We start from the raw sequence: 20782 nt of genomic DNA, 5'->3' as shown, positions 1-20782 counted from the left end.
TGAATTAATTTTGTTTTATTTATTTCACACTTTATTGTACCAGGTAGGCTAGTTGAAGCCTTTCTTCCAGTTCTCTGCTGCATGACTGGACGAATTGCAAAAATCACTGAAGTTGGAGATGCATATCTCCTCACTAACTTTAAGCACGCAGCTGTCAGAGCAGTTTACCGATGCATTGCACCTGGTATATAGCCCATGCTGTAAATAGCCCACCCAACTACCTCATCCCCATATTTTTATTTTTTTTGCTCCCCAGTATCTCTACTTGCACATTCATCTTCTGCACATCTATCACTCCAGTGTTTAATTGCTAAGTTGTAATTATTTCGCCACTTATGGCCTGTTTTATTGCCTTATCCCTAATCGTTAAATACATTTGCACACACTGTTTTATATATTTTTCTATTGTGTTATTGGATGTACGTTTTGTTTATGTGTAACTCTGTGTTTGTTGTTTTTGTCGGCACTGCTTTGCTTTATCTTGGCAGGTCAAAAGTTGTAAATGAGAACTTGTCTTCAAACCGGCTTACCTGGTTAAATCAGGTGAGATAAATAAATACATAAAAAATGGTGGGGTACGCAAAATGGTTCACCTTTATCTCTGAATGTTTTGGCATTGGGCAAACATGTATGTAATTGTTTGTTTAAATCAAAAGGGATGCCTGTCAAAGAGTGACTAAATTCAATGACCTGCATTCATATCCTTCTTTTAAAATCAAACAGGTTTATGTCTGTCTATTTCCTGTTTCCTGTTTCTGTTCTCCCCAGGGTTCTCCTTTTCTGGCAGTCCTGCTTTAAAGTTCGCTTTATTTCTCCTTATACAATAAATGCCCTTTTTTCACATTTAATATGAGGGCATCTCAGTCATCCTCTGTCGTTTACATGATATCTTCTCGATTTACTGTTTTGAATTCTTTTCTTTTCTCTATAGGGTGAGAGGAAGAACATATGGCGTATTACATTATCTGTCTTCCTCCTCTGTTTCTATAGGGTGAGAGGAGAACACTATGGCAGTATACATATTAATCTGGTTTTTCCTTGTTTCTATAGGTCGAGAGGAAGAAACTATGGAGTATAATATTTACATCTGGTTTTCTCCTTGTTTTTAGGGTGAGAGGAAGAAACACTATTGGAAGTATACATTTTTACATCTGTCTTTCTCCTTGTTTCTATAGGGTGGAGGAAGAAACTCTATGGCAGTATACATATTTACATCCTGGTTTTCTCCTCTGTTCTTAGGGTGAGAGGAAAACTCTATGGCAGTATACTATTTCATTCTGGTTTTCTCCTCTGTTTCTATAGGGTGAGAGGAAGACACTTATGGCGATAACATTTTACATCCTGGTTTTCTCCTCTGTTTTCTATAGGTGAGAGGAAGACCTATGGCGTATAACATATTTACATCCTGGTCTTTCCCTCTGTTTTATAGGGTGAGAGGAAGAACACTATGGCGTATACATATTTACTCCTGGTTTCTCCTCTGTTTCTGTAGGGTTGAGAGGAGAAACTCCTGGCAGTATACATATTTCACTGGTCTTTCTCTCTGTTCTATAGGGTGAGAGGAAGAACACTTATGGCAGTATACATATTTACATCTGGTCTTTGCCTCTCTGTTTTCATTAGGTGTGAGAGGAAGACACTCTATGGCAGTATACATATTTACACTGGTCTTCCTCTTCTGTTTCTATAGGGTGAGGAGGAAGAACTCTAATGGCAGTATACTTTTTCATCCTGGTCTTTCCTCCTCTGTTTCTGTAGGTGTGAGAGAAGACACTCTATGGCAGTAATAATATTTACAACCTGGTCTTCTTCTTCTGTTTCTATAGGGTAGAGAGGAAGAACACTCTATGGCAGATATACATATTTAACATCCTGGTCTTTCCTCCTCTGTTTTCTGTAGGGTGAGAGGAAGAACACTCTATGGCAGTATACTATTTTTTACCACCCTGGTCTTTTCTGTCTGTTTTATAGGGTGAGAGGAAGAACACTCTATGGCAAGTATATACTATTTACATCCTGGTCTTCTCCTCTGTTCTGTAGGGTGAGAGGAAGAACACTCTTGGCAGTATACATATTTACACCTGGTCTTTCCTCTTGTTTCTATAGGGTGAGAGGAAGAACACTCTATGGCAGTATACATATTTAACATCCTGTTTTTCCTTTGTTTCTGGGGTGAGAGGGAGAACACTCTATTGGCGTATACATATTTACACCCTGGTCTTCCTCTCGTTTCTGTATGGTTGAGGAGGAAGAACACTCTATGGCCGTATACATATTTACATCCCTGGTGCTTCCTCCTACTGTGTTTCTTGGGTGAGAGGACGAAGACTATGGAGTTACATATTGACATCCTGGTCTTCCTCTCCTCTGTTTTTTTCTTTCTAGAGGGGAGAGGAAAGACACTTATGGCGTATACATATTACATCCTTGGTCTTTTCCTCTTGTTTCCTATAGGGTGAGAGGAAGAACACTCTATGGCAGTATACATATTTACATCTGGTCTTCTCCTCTTTTCTAGTTAGGGTGGAGAAGAACACTCTATGGCATATACATATTTACCCCTGTCTTCCTCTCGTTTCTTAGGGTGAGAGGAAGAACACCTCTATGCAGTTATACATATTTACACCTGGTCTTCTGCTTCTGTTTCTGTAGGGTGAGAGGAAGAAACACTCTACTGGCCGTATACATATTCTACCCTGGTCTTCTCTCTGTTTCTTAGGGTGAGAGGACAACACTCTATGGCGTAACAATATTTACACCCTGGTCTTCCTACTTGTTTCTATAGGCGAGAGTTGAAGATGAGTAGGGTGTGAAGGCTCCTCCCACCAATCACATGGCTCTGATCAGCCCCCAGGACCCCGTCCCTCAGCCGGACCATCGAACAGTCTTCCACTCGCAGCTCTTCCTCAGTGGTGATTACTGGAGAAACATTAGAGTAACGTAGGTTAACGTAGTAAGTACTATGGAGTAAATCAGTAGTAAAAAATCGTAGTAAAATCTCCGCTGATGCCAGCGTTCGCCGCCTAGAAACTCCCATCAGCTTTGAACCACTGGACTATTCCATGGACTAACATGGATGACCTCATTACAGTGTGTCTGTATCTACAGTGACTTCATTACAGTGTGTCTGTATCTACAGTGACTTCATTACAGTGTGTCTGTATCTACAGTGCATTCAGAAAGTATTCAGACCCCTTGACTTTTTCCACATTTTGTTACGTTACAGCCTTATTCAAAAAATTATTACATTATTTTTTTGCTTATCAATCTACACACAATACCCCATAAATAGTTGTTTTTACATTTTTGCTAGAAGCTTGGCACACCTGTATTTGGAGAGTTTCTCCCATTCTTCTCTGCAGATCCTCTCAAGCTCTCTCAGTTTGGATGGACAGCTGCACAGCTATTTTCAGGTCTCTCCAGAGATGTTAGATCAGGTTCAAGTCCGGGCTCTAGCTGGTCTTACTCAAGGACATGTCCCAAAGCCACTCCTGCGTTGTCTTGGCTGTGTGCTTAGGGTTGTTGTCCTGTTGGAAGGTGAACCTTTGTGAGCGCTCTGGAGCAGGTTTTCATCAAGGATCTCTCTGTACTCTGTGCTTTGTTCATCTTTCCCTAAATCCTGATTAGTCTCCCAGTCCCTGCTGCTGAAAAACATCCTGTCTCTGAGTTCTACGGACAATTCCTTTGACCTCATGGCTTGGTTTTTGCTCTGACATGCACTGTCAACTGTGGGGCCTTATATAGACAGGTGTGTGCCTTTCCAAATAATGTCCAATCAATTGAATTCACCACAGGTGGACTCCAATCAAGTTATAGAAACATCTCAAGGATGATCAATTTAGACATGATGCACCTGAGCTCAATTTTGAGTCTCATAGCAAAGGGTCTGAATACTTATGTAAATATGGTATTTCTGTTTTTCATTTTTAATAAATGTCCACAAAATTCAAAAAAACTGTTTTCGCTTTGTCATTATGGGGTATTGTGTTTAGATTGGTGAGGGGAGAAAATTATTGAATAGATTTTAGAATAAGGTTGTAACGTAACAACATTTTGAAAAAGTGAAGGGGTCTGAATACTTTCCGAATGCACTGTATGTGAGATTGTTGTAACCTAACATGTACTCTGTTCTTCAGGTGTGCTGCGCTGTACTCCTACAAGCCCCGTCGTTCTGAGGAACTGGAGCTGAGGAAGGGGGAGATGGTGGGGGTGTATGGGAAGTTTAAGGAGGGCTGGCTCAGAGGCCTCTCTCTACGGACGGGCAAAGTGGGCATCCTGCCCGGCAACTACGTCACACCTGTCCTCAGGTAAGCGGGAGAGCTATTTCTGCCGGTTTCATTACGCAGACCGTGAGAAACGAGTGGCAATTGTTATTTGGATTGTAATGCTGTGGTTAAAGTTATCAGAGGGATCAGCCTTTCTGTTAGCTGATGTGAGGGTCATCAGTGACACTACTTTCCTACAATGGTTCCATCTTTTTTGACTTTCATTTGTGTCATGGACACCTCATTTATTGATTTTGACACCAATATCTATTTATTCCCTGCCTGCCACAGAACCTCTGCCAGGCTCTTGGATTCCAAGGCAGTGACGGCAGGCCCTGGTACAGTCTCTGGAAAAAGAACCTCCTCGTCCTCCAAAACGCCAGCGGTGGTTCTAGCTCTCGACAGGGTCAACTCAGATGGAACTAGTTACTCTACTGGACAACGGGCTCCGCAGCCGTCTGTATCCATGGCCACGCAGCCTATGATATCATCAGGCGGCGCCACGAGACAATCCCTGCATGGGGTGGGCTCGGAGGGATGGGACACAGTGAGGAGGGTCTTCCATCGTTCACACAGAGGTAAGAGTGAAGGAAGTTTGTAACTCTACAAAGTTCACTTTTCAGGTGTTGGGTGGTTCCACAGTTCCATAGTGCTTTATTCTCAGTCTCAAGCATGTTGATTGGTTATTATCCTAACATTATGCAGTATTGACCAGTCAGAGATATTAAACCTGTAAAGAAGGCTTCTCTATTCAGTATTGACCAGTCAGAGATATTAAACCTGTAAAGGAAGGCTTCTCTATTCAGTATTGACCAGTCAGAGATATAAACCTGTAAAGAAGGCTTCTCTATTCAGAATGACCAGTCAGAAGATTTATTTAAACCTGTTAAAGAAGGCTTCTCTATTCAGTATTGACCAGTCAGAGATATTAAACCTGTAAAGAAGGCTTCTCTATTCAGCATTGACCAGTCAGAGATATTAAACCTGTCTATTCTAGTTGATATGTCAGATCGTACAATGTGGAACCCAGAACAGTGCAGTGGAAATTACATTGCGTTGATTTGACAAGGATCCATTTTGAGTGACTTCAAAGTATGTTTCATGTCCTCTCAGGCTCATCTCAGCGGGGAAAACACTACCCCCACACCACCATCTCATCCAGCTCAGCCCTTCAATCCCAGACCCACAGTCAGAGCTCGTCCCAGAGCTCGTCCCAGTGCAGTAACCACTACCCCCACACTACCACCGCCACCTCAGGCCTTCAGCCCCATTCTCAGTCCCAATCTCACAGCCAGAACTTTAGCCACATCCAGGGCCCTGGCTTCTCCCCTGCTCTGCTCAGGAAGAAACAACACATGAGCATCCTGCCCAATCACTACAGATCTCTGGCCTGGATGTCTGAAGGGCCAGCGCCCCCTAGTGGTAGTTTTATGAAGGACAGGGACACTGCTGCCAGAGAGSTGTTTGATAGGCAGGTGTTGGAGACGAGGTGTAACGCTGTAACGCACAGCGTTGAGGTGTTGAAGACGAGACAAGCAGCATCGAATGGTCAGCACTCCATACACTCTATCCTAGTGAGACCAGACGCCCTCAAGAACAACACAGAGAAGGTAACACRCACACCTGCCTTCTAGATCATATTAAGTAGCTTAGAGGGAGAGTTGACTGGTTTCATGTCTACTTTGACTTCTATTTCGTTTTTATTTATTTTGAAATTCTCTCTTACCATGAACTCATTCACGTAGCAAATGCTGACTGCCACTGTCTGCTATATCCAGCATCAATCATCTGTATTCCTATTCCACTACTGTATCATAATGCCAACATTGTGTATGTGTTTTATCCCTCAGCCCACCAAGTCAGTGCGGTTCCTGACCCAGCCTGATTCCCCTCCACCACGGCCCAGGACCACCTCCCTGCCCTCGGGTAGCCAGCCYCCCKCCAGTRCYCRSCCWKGTCCMCCTCCCCTGGAGGTCTGGGCTCCATCACTCACACTGGGGCGAGACGGGCCTGGGATCATACTGAAAGAAGGCAAGGCTCCTGTTCTTAGGAAAGGTCTGGAGACAAACCCCTCNGCTCCATCACTCACACTGGGGCGAGACGGGCCTGGGATCATACTGAAAGAAGGCAAGGCTCCTGTTCTTAGGAAAGGTCTGGAGACAAACCCCTCTGATGTTCTGACTTCCAATCAGAAACCTACCTCTTCATTATCATCATCAGCACCATCTGCGTCAATACGGTCCAGCAGCCCTAGCAGGTAAGAGAGGAACCAGCACCTCCTTTTTCACAAACTGGCCTGCTTAGTGTCTGGCTTCAGGAAGTAGGATTTCTGTATTCTGTATGTGATGGTGGTCCTCTGTGGCTCACTTGCATCACAAGGGTCGTGAGTTCAATTCCCGCTGGGGCCACMCCATACGTAAAATATACGCTTGACTATAAGTCTCTTTGAAAAAAAGCATCTGCTAAATGGCAAATAATCTCAGAAAAAAAAGAAACGTCCTCTCACTGTCAACTGCACTGAGAGGACACTTATTTTTTGGGGGCTGCAGTTGGCCTAGTGGTTAGAGTGTTGGACTTGTAACCGAAAGGTTGCAAGATCAAATCCCTGAGCTGACAAGGTTAAAATTATTATTATTATTWTTTTTTAAATCTGTTGTTCTGCCCCTGAACAAAGCAGTAACCCACTGTTCCTAGGCTGTCATTGTAAATAAGAATATGTTATTAACTGACTTGCCTTGTTAAATAAAGGTAAAAAAAACTGTGTTTATTTTCAGCAAACATGTGTAAATATTTCTATGAACATAAGATTCAACAACTGAGACATAAACTGAACGAGTTCCACAGACATGTGACTAACAGAAATGGAATAATGTGTCCCTGAACAAAGGTGGGCTCAACATCAAAAGTAACAGTCAGTATCTGGTGTGGCCACCAGCTGCATTAAGTACTGCAGTGCATCTCCTCCTCATGGACTGCACCAGATTTGCCAGTTCTTGCTGTGAGATGTTACCCCACTCTTCCACAAAGGCACCTGCAAGTTCCCAGACATTTCTGGGGGGAATGGCCCTAGCCCTCACCCTCCGATCCAACAGGTCCCAGACGTGCTCAATGGGATTGAGATCTGGGCWCTTCGCTGGCCATGGCAGAACACTGACATTCCTGTCTGTCTTGCAGGAAATCACGCAAAGAATGAGCAGTATGGCTGGTGGCATTGTCATGCTGGAGGGTCGTGTCAGGATGAGCCTGCAGGAAGGATACCACATGAGGGAGGAGGATGGCTTCCCTGTAACACACAGCGTTGAGATTGCCTGCAATGACAACAAGCTCAGTCCGATGATGCTGTGACACACCGCCCCAGACCATGACGGACCCTCCACCTCCAAATCGATCCCGCTCCAGAGTACAGGCCTCGGTGTAACGCTCATTCCTTCGACAATAAACACGAATCCGACCATCACCCCTGGTTAGACAAAACCGCGACTCGTCAGTGAAGAGCACTTTTTGCCAGTTCTGTCTGGTCCAGCGACGGTGGGTGTGTGCCCATAGGCGACGTTGTTGCCAGTGATGTCTGGTGAGGACCTGCCTTACAACAGGCTTATAAGCCCTCAGTCCAGCCTCTCTCAGCCTATTGAGGACAGTCTGAGCACTGATGGAGGGATTATGCATTCCTGGTGTAACTCAGGCAGTTGTTGTTGCCATCCTGTACCTGTCCTGCAGGTGTGATGTTCGGATGTACCGATCCTGTGCAGGTGTTGTTACACATGGTCTGCCACTGCGAGGAYGATCAGCTGTCCATCCTGTCTCCCTGTAGCGCTGTCTTAGGCGTCTCACAATACGGACATTGCAATTTATTGCCCTGGCCACATTTGCAGTCCTCGTGCCTCCTTGCAGCATGCCTAAGGCACGTTCACGCAGATGAGCAGGGACCCTGGGCATCTTTCTCTTGGTGTTTTTAAGAGTCAGAAGAAAGGCCTCTTTAGTGTCCTAAGTTTTCATAACTGTGACCTTAATTCCCTACCGTCTGTAAGCTGTTAGTGTCTTAAGGACCGTTCCACAGGTGCATGTCCATTAATTGTTTATGGTTCATTGAACAAGCATGGGAAACAGTGTTTAAACCCTTTACAATGAAGATTTGTGAAGTTATTTTGATTTTTACAAATTATCTTTGAAAGACAGGGTCCTGAAGAAGGGACAATCTCTTTCTCTCTTCCACTCATTCCCCTTTCTCTATCCCCCCCCCCCCCCCAGACACAGAGTAGCGACGTCCTACCAGGCCCAGACAGAGTCAGAAATAGCTGACCTATGCAGGGTGAGCCTGTCCTGCTTCATAGACATCGGCCCCGCAGGACGGGTTCTGCTCACCCAGGAGAGCAGTGGCCACACGGGCCTCTTCCATAGCGGTGTTCTACAGTTCCTAGACCGGTTCAGTTGACGGCCTGTAGTGTTTAGTTATTATATGTGTGTTTTTCACATAGAAATAGAATGATTAGAATGGGGGAAGCTCCTTATTTGATATACAACTGATAGACTCATGGGTACACTCAATATGGCCGCCGGCCCACCTCATCACTTAACGTTGACTTGAAAAGGAATGTCCATTCTAGAAATTCTATTTCTATGGATCTCCACCTGTTGACACTGCCAAACGAGATGCCAAATCTGTGGGAGAGTGTGCGTATGTATTTTATGTGGGTTGAAAATAATATATTATATTACTGCCATATAGTGACCAAATACAAAGGGAAACATTTTTCCCCTTGAGATTCCTTGGACCTGTTTTAAACTGTAGACACATAACTACACGCTTCTAAGATATATTTGTGTATATTTTGATGTGCAGAAGCATGAGTTGCACATAGACCTACTGTATACAGTTATTTTTACCAATCCGTTACACAAAACCACCTCAGACCAATGTTTTGCATAAAGAATGAGTTTTCTTTATTCAAGAGCTAAAGGACACACTGCTCAGTGCCTTTGCAAAGCCCACAGAGTCTAGATTTGAAAAACAATAACAGTGTTTTTACCAGAGGCTAAATGTATATTAAGTGATGATCATATAGTGGTAATAAACAATGCTTTCGTCAACTATAGCATGCGTTTGTTACATTCTCAACATGATTTTGCTGAATAACTGCACACCCATGGTATGTGTTCTGTCCTGTACATTGAAAACTTTTCTGATAAGAGACACACGTGTCCTCTAAGGGATTCTCCTTCTCTGCTCTTTGAGTGCTGAAAATAAATAATGTATGGCACATTATAGCAAAAGACTCGTTTTGTTGGCTGTTGCATGGATCATGTTCCCCTGTTCTGTTTTTCATCTTACTCTTTGTCTTAACGTTTTTCAACTAACATTTTAGGTGAATACAAAAATGTGACGTTGTTCACTAAGATTAACATAGTGAGCTAGGCCTTTTACCTCCACCTATAGCTATGCATATCTCCTGTACTTTACTGTACAATACCAAGCTATACCCCCCATCATTTTACCGCGCAGCCGCAGATTCAATTCGTCCAGAGGTGACAACAAACGTTATCAGCATTGGAGAAAATGGGCACAGCATTGGCATCTAAATCATTTTGATAAGATAAACACTTACATCAAACCATCAAAACGCGTTTGCTATTGGCTCATATTATTTAGTCATCAAAACTGAAGTTTTAAAATGCCGGTAAGTGGGCTCTTTGTATTTCTCTGTATTTGTGTTTTTCAGAGGGGTCCTCCCTTCTTTTTTTGATGTGATGCTAACTACCTTACCTTGCTATAGTTAGCTTCGTCTTGGGTTTTGGATGAGTTAGCATTAGCTATTTTCAATCTGTTTTAGACAGTGTCATTATATTTGATAGAGATGTAGCCACGTTAAAACTAGGATGCAGCAAGCGCATCTAGACAAGTTGTTGTGTTAACTACGTTTTATTCGTTGTGCATAGCGATGCAGCAGCTGGTTAGTTAACATGCTAACATTAGCTTCCTTGCTATACATTGCAGTGTAGCGAGCCAGCTAACTAGCTAGCTACGTGCCAGCACGTATKGATGGGCCATCCATTGAGCTAGCAACTAGATCTTTCAACTATCTTGACAGTTAATTAGCTACCTAACTAGCTATCTTTGCTAACGTTAGCTGTACTGTAATGTTAGCTTGCTAACTGCATTCATTGAGACAAGTTAGCCAGCCAGTTTGATCTCTCCCTTTGCTGTGGTGAGATTAATAACGTTAGCTATGAGCAGTGTTTTCATATTGCATTACATGACATCATGCTGAGCCATCGGCTCTGAAATCACGTAGCTACTAGGTGGCTGGCATCATGCATAGTTATTCCCCCCTTGCAGAGCAACAAGATGGACAAATCGGACAAGCCGGAGATCATGGACAACGTCAAAGTGGTTGTGCGATGTCGCCCGCTGAACCAGAAGGAGAGGAGTATGGGCCACAAGCAGGCCGTCAGTGTGGATGAGAACCGAGGRACCATAACCGTCAACAAATTAGAGACTACCCACGAACCCCCCAAGACCTTCACGTTTGACACCGTGTTCGGACCAGACAGCAAACAGCTGGACGTTTACAATCTGACAGCCCGCCCCATCATAGACTCAGTATTAGAGGGTTACAATGGTAAGTGGAGAGAGGATTTGAAATKATCTGAATGATGGAAACGCTTTGTCCATTTGCTGTTGCTGACACACCATGTAAAACGACACACTTGCATGTGTTGACTGACTGACAATGACAGGCCTATTATCAGACGGCTTTTGTGAATTCCTTTTCACCATAGCCCCCCCCACCCCCATTGTTTATAAGTGATAGCCTCCATTCAGTTGTAGTGATGTGTGCTGTCAGTGTGTATTCAGATTCGGAGTGTTGCTGTTTCATCCACCACGTAGGGGCGGTTTCCCAGACACAGATTAAGCCTAGTAGATATTCTCCATTGAGCATGCTTTTTAGTCCAGGACTAGGCTCAATCTCTGCCCTGGAAATCCGCCTCCTTAATGTTTTAATAGTGACCCTGTGTTTACTCCAGGGACCATCTTTGCGTACGGACAGACAGGGACAGGAAAGACGTTCACCATGGAGGGAGTGAGGGCAGTGCCAGAGCTCAGAGGAATAATCCCCAACTCCTTTGCTCATGTGTTCGGCCACATCGCCAAAGCAGAGGGCGACACCCGGTAAGGACATTAACACAAACAGGCAAAACAATGAAACAATACTAGTTTATTGCCAGGCAATTGTTTGATGCAACATGATAAGACTGACTTGACTTATTCCTTTCAGCCCCTAGGAGAGCAAAATGCCTCAATCACGCAACGCTGGTTAAGACACTGGTTGGAGTCAATGTAAAACAGAACATTCATAGGCATTCAAGAAAACCAGACAGGCACTGTTTTTGACATGCTTGTTGCTCACTGTCTCTCAGTCGAAGGTTGATCTGAAATAASTACCTTTCCTGTCAACCGCAGGTTCTTAGTTCGCGTGTCTTATCTGGAGATTTACAATGAAGAAGTGAGGGACCTGCTGGGGAAGGACCAGATGCAGAGGCTGGAGGTTAGAGGATATGAGATGCTTCCATTCATTTAGCAGCAAGTAGCTGTATGACGCAGCTGTAKAAATGAAGAACATGACCATCATTAGATGAACCGTACAAGAATATGAGGCACAAAACACTGGCGCTACCTTCATAGGTAGTAGCTTATTGGTTGGATTTGATTTGAAGACCACAGTGACCAAATGATAAAGTGGAGTATGCTAACGTTGTTGGTTCCGTGAAGGACAAAACAGGACATGACACAATACTATGGGCCCAGAAAGGGAATTAAAGATGATTTCCTTATCATAACTAATCTCCATTGGTTTGTCAATAATACATCAATGTCATTGGTTCCTGAAAGGAGACAACAGGACATAGCACATGACTTTGGGATGTTCTCTGTTAAGGGAACTATAGACGATTTAAACCTCCATTAATTCACTTCTTAGTTTCTAATACAGATGAGCATGATAACATGGTTGGTTCCCAGGAGGGAATTTAAGCTATGAATGTATAAGAGGAATTAGAGAGTATTGCCTGCTCCTAACTCATATCATTGGTTTGTGTTGGTGTGACCGCCAGGTGAAGGAGAGGCCAGATGTGGGCGTTTACATCAAGGACCTGTCTGGTTATGTGGTGAACAACGCTGATGACATGGACAGGATTATGACAATGGGGCACAAGAACCGTAAAGATTCACATTAAACATTTGTATAAGTTGTTCTAAGCATTCAAATTCATGAGCATGTATACCATTCGCCAGGCCTCCCTCACAAAAGAGGTTTATAACCTCAAGGGTCTTTTCCTGCTTGAATAAAGGTTACACCACACTCATGGAAGTTACCATGAAGTGTAACCAAGAAAATGCAATTTGATGTTTGTGAAAGTGTTCTTTATCCCACCCAGGCTCGGTTGGCTCCACCAACATGAATGAACACAGCTCTCGCTCTCATGCCATCTTCACCATCACCATCGAGTGCAGTGAGAAGGGTGTGGATGGAGACCAGCACGTACGCATGGGAAAACTCCACTTAGTGGATCTGGCGGTAAGGAAGTCACCTGAAGAATTAAAAAATATAATTTTTCTCAACAGATGGAATCTTCCCATAGAGGAAACGTGATGCTTTTTCAGGAGTAAGAAAATGATTGCTAACTGTTTTTTGAGATATAAGAACATAATCTGTATAGATTACTTTCATACATTTCTCTGCCTAGGGTCTTCTTAGTCTCTGCAATGGGAATTATAATTTGAATTTCAATACAGGACCTTTATGAACATTTTGACTCCAATGATGAGTTTTTAAAGGCTGCTAAAGGAAGTCAGTAAGGCATGTTGAGTGTGTTCTTATCAGAGTCAACATTTATTATGGAATAGCAATGCATCTGTGGCTATATAAGGTCTGTCTGTCTGTCCTGTCTGTCTGTCTGTCTGTCTGTCTGTCCTGTCTGTCCTGTCTGTCCTGTCTGTCCTGTCTGTCCTGTCTGTCCTGTCTGTCCTGTCTGTCTGTCTCTGTCTCTGTCTCTCTGTCTGTCTCTCTCCCCCCACATAGCAAACAGAAGAAAACATCAACACCAGTTAACCCACCACACTGTACCCTGTCTTTCCCAGGGTTCTGAGCGTCAGGGGAAGACGGGAGCGACGGGCCAGCGACTGAAAGAAGCCACTAAGATCAACCTATCTCTGTCCACGCTGGGTAACGTCATCTCAGCCCTGGTGGACGGGAAGAGCACCCACGTCCCCTACAGAAACTCTAAACTCACCCGCCTGCTGCAGGACTCACTGGGGGGAAACTCCAAGACCATGATGGTAACTAACAACACGTCCTGCTTTTACTTCCTGCTGCTTTAATGCTATGGGTACACTCAAAATGGCTGCCAGTACACCCGTTATGGCATCATTGACTTCTTTATTTCAGCCTGTTCTACTTTATTCTAGTTCTGTGTTGGCACCCCATTAGTGTCAATGGTAGCAATGACTCGTTAGTTTCAAGTTAATGTCAAATGCACAAGTACAGTGAAATGCCTTTCTTGCCAACTCAGAACCCAACAATGTAATAATCAATAAATATGAAGAACACAATAAGTACGTAAGTATACTATATACAGGGTCAGTTCAATACCATACTATGTACAGGGTCAGTTCAAATACTATGTACTATATATAGGGTCAGTTCAATACCGTACTATATACATGGTCAGTTCAATACTGTACTATATACAGGGTCAGTTCAATACCGTACTATATACAGGCTCAGTTCAATACCATACTATATACAGGGTCAGTTAAATACCATACTATATACAGGGTCAGTTCAATACCATTTGTGTGTAGTGTGTGTGTGTAGTGTGTGTGTAGTGTGTGTGTGTGTGTGTGTGTGTGTGTGTTGTGTGTGTGTGTAGGCTCTGTGAGTGTATGTGTGTAGGGCCCTGTTGTGTGTGGGGCCCTGTGTGTGGGCTCTGTGTGTGTGTGTAGGGCTCTGTGTGTGTGTGGGGCTCTATGTGTGTGTTGTAGGGACCTGTGTGTGGTGTGTGTGGGGCCCTGTGTGTGTGTGTGGGCCCTGTGTGTGTTGTGGGCCTGTGTGTGTGTGTGGGGCCCTGTGTGTGTGGTGTGGGGCCCTGTGTGTTTGTTTGGCCCTGTGTGTGTGTGTAGGGCCCTGTATGTGTGTGTGTGTGTCTGTAGGGCTCTGTGAGTGTATGTACAGTGGGCAAAAAAGTATTTAGTCAGCCACCAATTGTGCAAGTTCTCCCACTTAAAAAGATGAGAGAGGCCTGTAATTTTCATCATAGGTACACTTCAACTATGACAGACAAAATGAGAAAGAAATCCAGAAAATCACATTGTAGGATTTTTAATGAATTTATTTGCAAATTATTTTGGAAAATAAGTATTTGGTCAATAACAAAAGTTTATCTCAATACTTTGTTATATACCTTTGTTGGCAATGACAGAGGTCAAACGTTTTCTGTAAATCTTCACAAGGTTTTCACACACTGTTGCTGGTATTTTGGCCCATTCCTCCATGCAGATCTCCTCTAGAGCAGTGATGTTTTGGGGCTGTTGCTGGCACACAGGACTTTCAACTCCCTCCAAAGATTTTCTATGGGTTGAGATCTGGAGACTGGCTAGGCCACTCCAGGACCTTAAAATGCTTCTTACGAAGCCACTCCTTTGTTGCCCGGGCGGTGTGTTTGGGATCATTGTCATGCTGAAAGACCAGCCACGTTTCATCTTCAATGCCTTGCTGATGGAAGGAGGTTTTCACTCAAAATCTCACGATACATGCCCCATTCATTCTTTCCTTTACACGGATCAGTCGTCCTGGTCCTTTGCAGAAAAAACAGCCCCAAAGCATGATGTTTCCACCCCATGCTTCACAGTAAGGTATAGGTGTTCTTTGGATGCAACTCAGTATTCTTTGTCTCCAAACACGACGAGTTGAGTTTTTACCAAAAAGTTATATTTTGGTTTCATCTGACCATATGACATTCTCCCAATCTTCTTCTGGATCATCCAAATGCTCTTTAGCAAACTTCAGACGGGCCTGGACATGTACTGGCTTAATCAGGGGACACGTCTGGCACTGCAGGATTTGAGTCCCTGGCGGCGTAGTGTGTTACTGATGGTAGCTTTTTACTTTGGTCCTAGCTCTCTGCAGGTCATTCACTAGGTCCCCCCGTGTGGTTCTGATTTTTGCTCACCGTTCTTGTGATCATTTTGACCCCACAGGGTGAGATCTTGGCGTGAGACCCCAGACTCGAGGGAGATTATCAGTGGTCTTGTATGTCTTCCATTTCCTAATAATTGCTCCCACAGTTGATTTCTTCAAACCAAGCTGCTTACCTATTGCAGATTCAGTCTTCCCAGCCTGGTGCAGTCTACAATTTTGTTTCTGGTGTCCTTTGACAGCTCTTTGGTCTTGGCCATAGTGGAGTTTGGAGTGTGACTGTTTGAGGTTGTGGACAGGTGTCTTTTATACTGATAACAAGTTCAAAACAGGTGCCATTAATACAGGTAACGAGTGGAGGACAGAGGAGCCTCTTAAAGATAGAAGTTACAGGTCTGTGGGAGCCAGAAATCTTGCTTGTTTGTAGGTGACCAATACTTATTTTCCACCATAATTTGCAAATAAATTCATAAAAAATCCTACAATGTGATTTTCTGGATTTTTTTTCCCTCATTTGTCTGTCATATTTGAAGTGTACCTATGATGAAAATTACAGGCCTCTCTCATCTTTTTAAGTGGGAGAACTTGCCACAATTGGTGGCTGACTAAATACTTTTTTGCCCCACTGTATGTGTGTGTGTGTGTGTAGGGCCCTGTGTGTGTGTGTAGGCCCTGTGTGTGTGTGTAGGGCCCTGTGTGTGTGTAGGGCTCTGTGTTGTGTGTGTGTGTGTGGGGCCTGTCTGTGTGTGTCTGTAGGGCTCTGTGGGTTTGTGTGTGTGTCTGTAGGGCTCTGTGAGTGTGTGTGTGTGTGTGGTGTGTGTGTGTGTGTGTGGGTGTGTGTGTGTGTGTGTGTGTGTGTGTGTGTGTGTGTGTGTGTGTGGTGGTGTGTGTGTGTGTGTGTGTGTGTTGTGTGTGTGTAGGGCTCTGTGTGTGTCGTGTGTGTGTGTGTAGGGCTCTGTGTGTGTGGTGTAGGGCTCTGTGGGTGGTGTGTGGGGCTCTGTGTGTGTGGTGTAGGGCTCGTGTGTGTGTGTGTGTGTGTGTGTGTGTGTAGGTCTGGGTGTGTGTAGGGCTCTGTGAGTGTGTGTGTGTGTGTGTAGGGCTCTGTGTGTTTGTGTGGTGTAGGGCTCTGTGAGTGTGTGTGTGTAGGGCTCTGTGTGTTTGTCTGTGTACGGCTCCTGTGTGGGTGTGTGTGGGGCTCTGTGTGTGTGTGTAGGCTCTGTGTGTGTGTGTAGGGCTCTGTGTGTGTGTGTGTGCGTGTGTAGGGCTCTGCTGTGTGTGGTGTGTGGTTAGGGCTCGTGAGTGTGTGTGTGGGGCCTGTGAGTGTGTTTAGAGACAGGACAGTAATAAAAGGCCGATAAAGATACAAGGTTATCTCAGTCTGTGTATCTGTTTTGTTAGCTATTTTATCAGGTCTTGTTGCCTGGAGATGTAAATTAGAAAATTACATCCAACTGGAATCAAATTAGAACACTGTTATAAATAAATTTACAAATGTTACATTTATTTTGATTAAGTCTACCAAGCTCTCGTTCCTTGCTGTTGTCTCATAAGAACGTTTTGCTCTGTCATGATATGTATTGTCATAAACCTTCTCAACGGTCAGTGTGCGAACATCGGCCCAGCGGACTATAACTACGACGAGACCATCAGCACGCTGCGTTACGCCAACCGGGCCAGAACATCAAAGAACAAAGCCCGGATCAATGAAGACCCCAAGGATGCCCTGCTACGGCAGTTCCAGAAGGAGATCGAAGAGCTTAGGAAGAAACTCCAAGAAGGTCAGTTAGTGGTCCTCTCTATTGATGCTGTCTTCATTTGGGACAGAGTTGTAATATGACAAACACCACTTCTGTGTTCAAGTTAGGATTCGGTCCAAGGACTTTAAGGGCCAATTTCCTGTTTCCTAGTCTTAGACTGAAAGGCATTGCTTAATGGAGAAACGTTTTAGTAAGCCTGCACTAAGGGTTTTAAGGAGAGTTAGCCTGCACTTAGGGTTTAAGGAGAGTTTAGAACTTAATTCTGTTCTGCTGTTCCAGGGGAAGAGATCTCCGGGTCGGAGGGCAGTGGATCAGAAGAGATGGATGAAGGAGATGACGAGGGAAGAGAAGGAGGAGAGGGACGAAGGAAGCGGAGAGGTAAGGGGGCCGTTCTTCCTCTCTCCCAACAGGAGTGTGCGAATGGTACTTTGGCTCATGAAGTTCACTAGGCTACTTTGAAGGGTACTAGTTCTCTGGGAAGGGCCCTTGGCTTCTGAAGTGTACTGGGCTTTGGTTAGAAGTAGTCCACTATATAGGGAATAGGATGCTATTTGGGATGCAGCAGAGGACTGCTCCCCAGTCCCAATATCCCCCGATGCTTTTAAAAACTGAATATATGAATAAATATGTTTCAGAGAAGTTGTGTTTGTTTATGGAAACTTGCTTCCAGCATTGCAGCAGAAAGATGCACTCTTAAAAAAACAGGGGGGGAAAAAGCTGATGCATGAATGCTTCTACATAGACTTATCTTAACCATTTGTGGTTGATGCTATCATCAAAGGTTTATCCGCCCACATGTAAAACATATTGGCCCCAAAAGTTGTCAGCGAGATGTTTGACATGATTATTTAAAGTGGGCATATTTCCTTAAATGAGTCAGCGTCCCCTTTTCTAAATAATCGCACTAAAAATACCTAGAAGACGTGTAGAGTGAGAGCAAACCATGGCATCTGCCCTTTATGTTAGACAAAAGGTGGAAAAGATGAAGCTGTGAAACTACACMCAGTACAGAGACTAAATTGATATACACCCAGATCCAACAGTTTCATGCCTTCAATGTATTCACACCCTTTTATTTATTCCACATTTTGTTACAGCCTGAATTCAAAATGGATTCAATATGTTTTTCTCCCACCCATCTATACACAATACCCCATAATGACAGTGAAAACATGTTTTTTAATAAAAAATAAATAAATAAATACAGAACTATCTCATTTACATAAGTATTCACACCCCTGAGTCAATATTTTGAAGATGCACCTTTGGCCGTGATTACAGCTGTGAGTCTTTCTGGGTAAGTCTCTAAGAGCTTTGCACACCTGGATTGTACAATATCTGCCCATTATTCTTTTCAACATTCTTCAAGCTCTGTCAAATATGAAGTCGATCATTACTTGACAACCATTTTCAAGTCTTGCCATTGATTTTCAAGCTGATTTAAGTCAAAACTGAAACTTGGCCATCCAGGAACATTCACTGTCTTCTTGGTAAACAGCTCCAGTGTAGATTTGGCCTTGTGTTTTAGGTTATTGTCCTTCTGAAAGGTGACTTCATCTCCCAGTGTCTGGTGGAAAGCAGACTGAACCAGGTTTTCCTCTAGGATTTGGCCTGTGTTTAGCTCCATGCAAGTGTAATTAATAACTTCACCATGCTCAAAGGGATATTCAATGTCTGCTTTTTCTTTTTCCCCCCCATCTACCAATAGGTGCCCTCCTTTGTTAGGCTTCTTTGTGAGGCATTGGAAAACCTCCCTGGTCTTTGTGGTTGAATTTGTGTTTGAAATTCACTGCTTGACTGAGGRACTTTACATATAATTGTATGTGTGTGGGTACAGAGATGATTTAGTCATTGAAAAATCATGTTAAACACTATTATTGAACACAGAGTGAGTCCATGCAACTTATTATGTGACTTGTTAAGCACATTTTTACTCCTGAACATATTTAGGATATTTTGCCATAACAAAGGGGTTGAACACTTATTGACTCAATACATTTCAGCTTTTCATTTTTAATTAAATTGGAAAACTTTCTGAGAAACATCATTCCACTTTGACATTATGGGCTGTTGTGTGTCGGCCAGTGACACAACAAATCTCAATTTAGTCCCTTTAAAAATTCAGACTGTAACAACAACAAAATGTGGAAAAAGTCGAGGGGTGTGAATACTTTCTGAAGGCCCTGTACACGTCCGAACGATCGTTCACACATCATTCTCAAAGTATGACTATATTTATTGGGACCTCCTGATACTCTTTAATACACTTCTATTGTAGTATAGCTAGTACCTTGACTGTTGTTCTTGGTCACCTGATCAGTTAACTGTCTTGTTTTGGTTACAAATCTGCCTGCGATTTGAGGAGTTGAAATCTTAACTTCCCTATTGGTGTTATTTTTAACCTTGATTCTTGCTATACAGGCCTTTGGAACATGGAACTAAAATATACATTCAAATGAAAGTAATATCGCCCAGCCCTAGTGTGTGTGCATCCACTCTCCATGCATTGCTTAATGTCGCTGGTTGTATAAAGCATTTAGGATTGGCTGATTGGCTCCAGGTTATATAAAGCACTTAGGATTGGCCTCTAGGCTGATTGGCTCCAGGTTATATAAAGCATTTAGGATTGGCCTCTAGGCTGATTGGCTCCAGGTTATGTAAAGCATTTAGGATTGGCTCCAGGTTATATCAAGCATTTAGAGATTGGCCTCTTAGCTTGATTGGCCTCCAGGTTTGTTGCTCTTTTTACAGGATCCCATCCCCCAATCTTTCTCTCTCTCTCCTCTTCTCCTATCTTCCTCTCCCCATCCTTCCATCACCCTCCCCTCTTCCACCTCTCTCTGTGTTTGACATGTCCCTGTTGAGTGTCTACTCTACTCTGTGTTTGCAGGCAGTGGGCGAGCAGCATCAAGTAGCTCAGACTCCTCTATAAGAGGCAACAGACCACTGAGGAGAAATCCAAGGCTCAGACTAGTGAGTGGGGAGCAGCCTGCTCTCTGCACTACCAACCCTACCAGGGTTGCTAGTTAATATGTTCCAGGGACTTGTATTCACAAAGCATCTCAGATTGAGAGTGCTGATCTAGGATCTGTTGTGCCTTTAGGCCTATAGCTTAATGCTTTTATTGGACCAAGGGACCTGCTCACTAGATCAACACCTACTCTGAGGAAAGCCTGTATACATCAAGGAACAGCTAACCAACTACCCCTTCTAATGTTAAACTCCCCTGCCTGCCTGCCCGCCCTGCCAGTCCTAACTTTAACCTCCCCTGCTTGCATGCCTCACCCTGCCAGCAGTCCTATAGATATACGGTACCCAGCCTCCCTGCCAGTCTTATAGATATACGGTACCCAGGCTGCCCTGCCAGTCCTTAGATAGAAGCGTACCCAGCCTCCCCCTGCCAGCTCTTATAGATATACGGTACCCAGGCCTGCCTGCCAGTCCTGTAGATAGAACGTACCCAGCCTCCCCCTGCCAGTCCTGTAGATAGAAGGTACCCAGCCTGCCCTGCCAGTCCTATAGATAGAAGTACTATCCCTGTCCTGCCCCGTCCTATAGAATCTCTCCT

The 20782-nt window shown here is 43.9% G+C and overlaps 2 protein-coding genes across 2 annotated transcripts in view; both read left to right on the top strand.

Moving 5' to 3' along the window:
- The window catches only part of LOC112073454 (E3 ubiquitin-protein ligase SH3RF2-like), a 35331-nt gene extending 25973 nt beyond the window's left edge, over positions 1 to 9358 (top strand). Inside the window, exons 6-12 of the mRNA XM_070440150.1 lie at positions 3363 to 3427; positions 4137 to 4307; positions 4557 to 4843; positions 5379 to 5875; positions 6116 to 6320; positions 6417 to 6522; positions 8514 to 9358. Of these exons, the coding sequence (XP_070296251.1) occupies positions 3363 to 3427; positions 4137 to 4307; positions 4557 to 4843; positions 5379 to 5875; positions 6116 to 6320; positions 6417 to 6522; positions 8514 to 8697 (1515 nt within the window). The 3' untranslated portion in view covers positions 8698 to 9358. The remainder of the gene's footprint in view (positions 1 to 3362; positions 3428 to 4136; positions 4308 to 4556; positions 4844 to 5378; positions 5876 to 6115; positions 6321 to 6416; positions 6523 to 8513) is intronic.
- Positions 9359 to 9772: 414 nt separating this feature from the next.
- The window catches only part of kif3a (kinesin family member 3A), a 16213-nt gene continuing 5203 nt past the window's right edge, over positions 9773 to 20782 (top strand). The window contains exons 1-9 of the mRNA XM_070440151.1: positions 9773 to 9940; positions 10600 to 10882; positions 11289 to 11433; positions 11725 to 11809; positions 12375 to 12480; positions 12699 to 12838; positions 13402 to 13599; positions 17061 to 17235; positions 17494 to 17603. Of these exons, the coding sequence (XP_070296252.1) occupies positions 9935 to 9940; positions 10600 to 10882; positions 11289 to 11433; positions 11725 to 11809; positions 12375 to 12480; positions 12699 to 12838; positions 13402 to 13599; positions 17061 to 17235; positions 17494 to 17603 (1248 nt within the window). The 5' untranslated portion in view covers positions 9773 to 9934. The remainder of the gene's footprint in view (positions 9941 to 10599; positions 10883 to 11288; positions 11434 to 11724; positions 11810 to 12374; positions 12481 to 12698; positions 12839 to 13401; positions 13600 to 17060; positions 17236 to 17493; positions 17604 to 20782) is intronic.

The sequence above is a fragment of the Salvelinus sp. IW2-2015 genome, unplaced genomic scaffold, assembly GCF_002910315.2.
Source record: "Salvelinus sp. IW2-2015 unplaced genomic scaffold, ASM291031v2 Un_scaffold2266, whole genome shotgun sequence".
Lineage (NCBI taxonomy): Eukaryota > Metazoa > Chordata > Actinopteri > Salmoniformes > Salmonidae > Salvelinus > Salvelinus sp. IW2-2015.
This window is presented reverse-complemented; position numbering and strand designations above follow the sequence as displayed.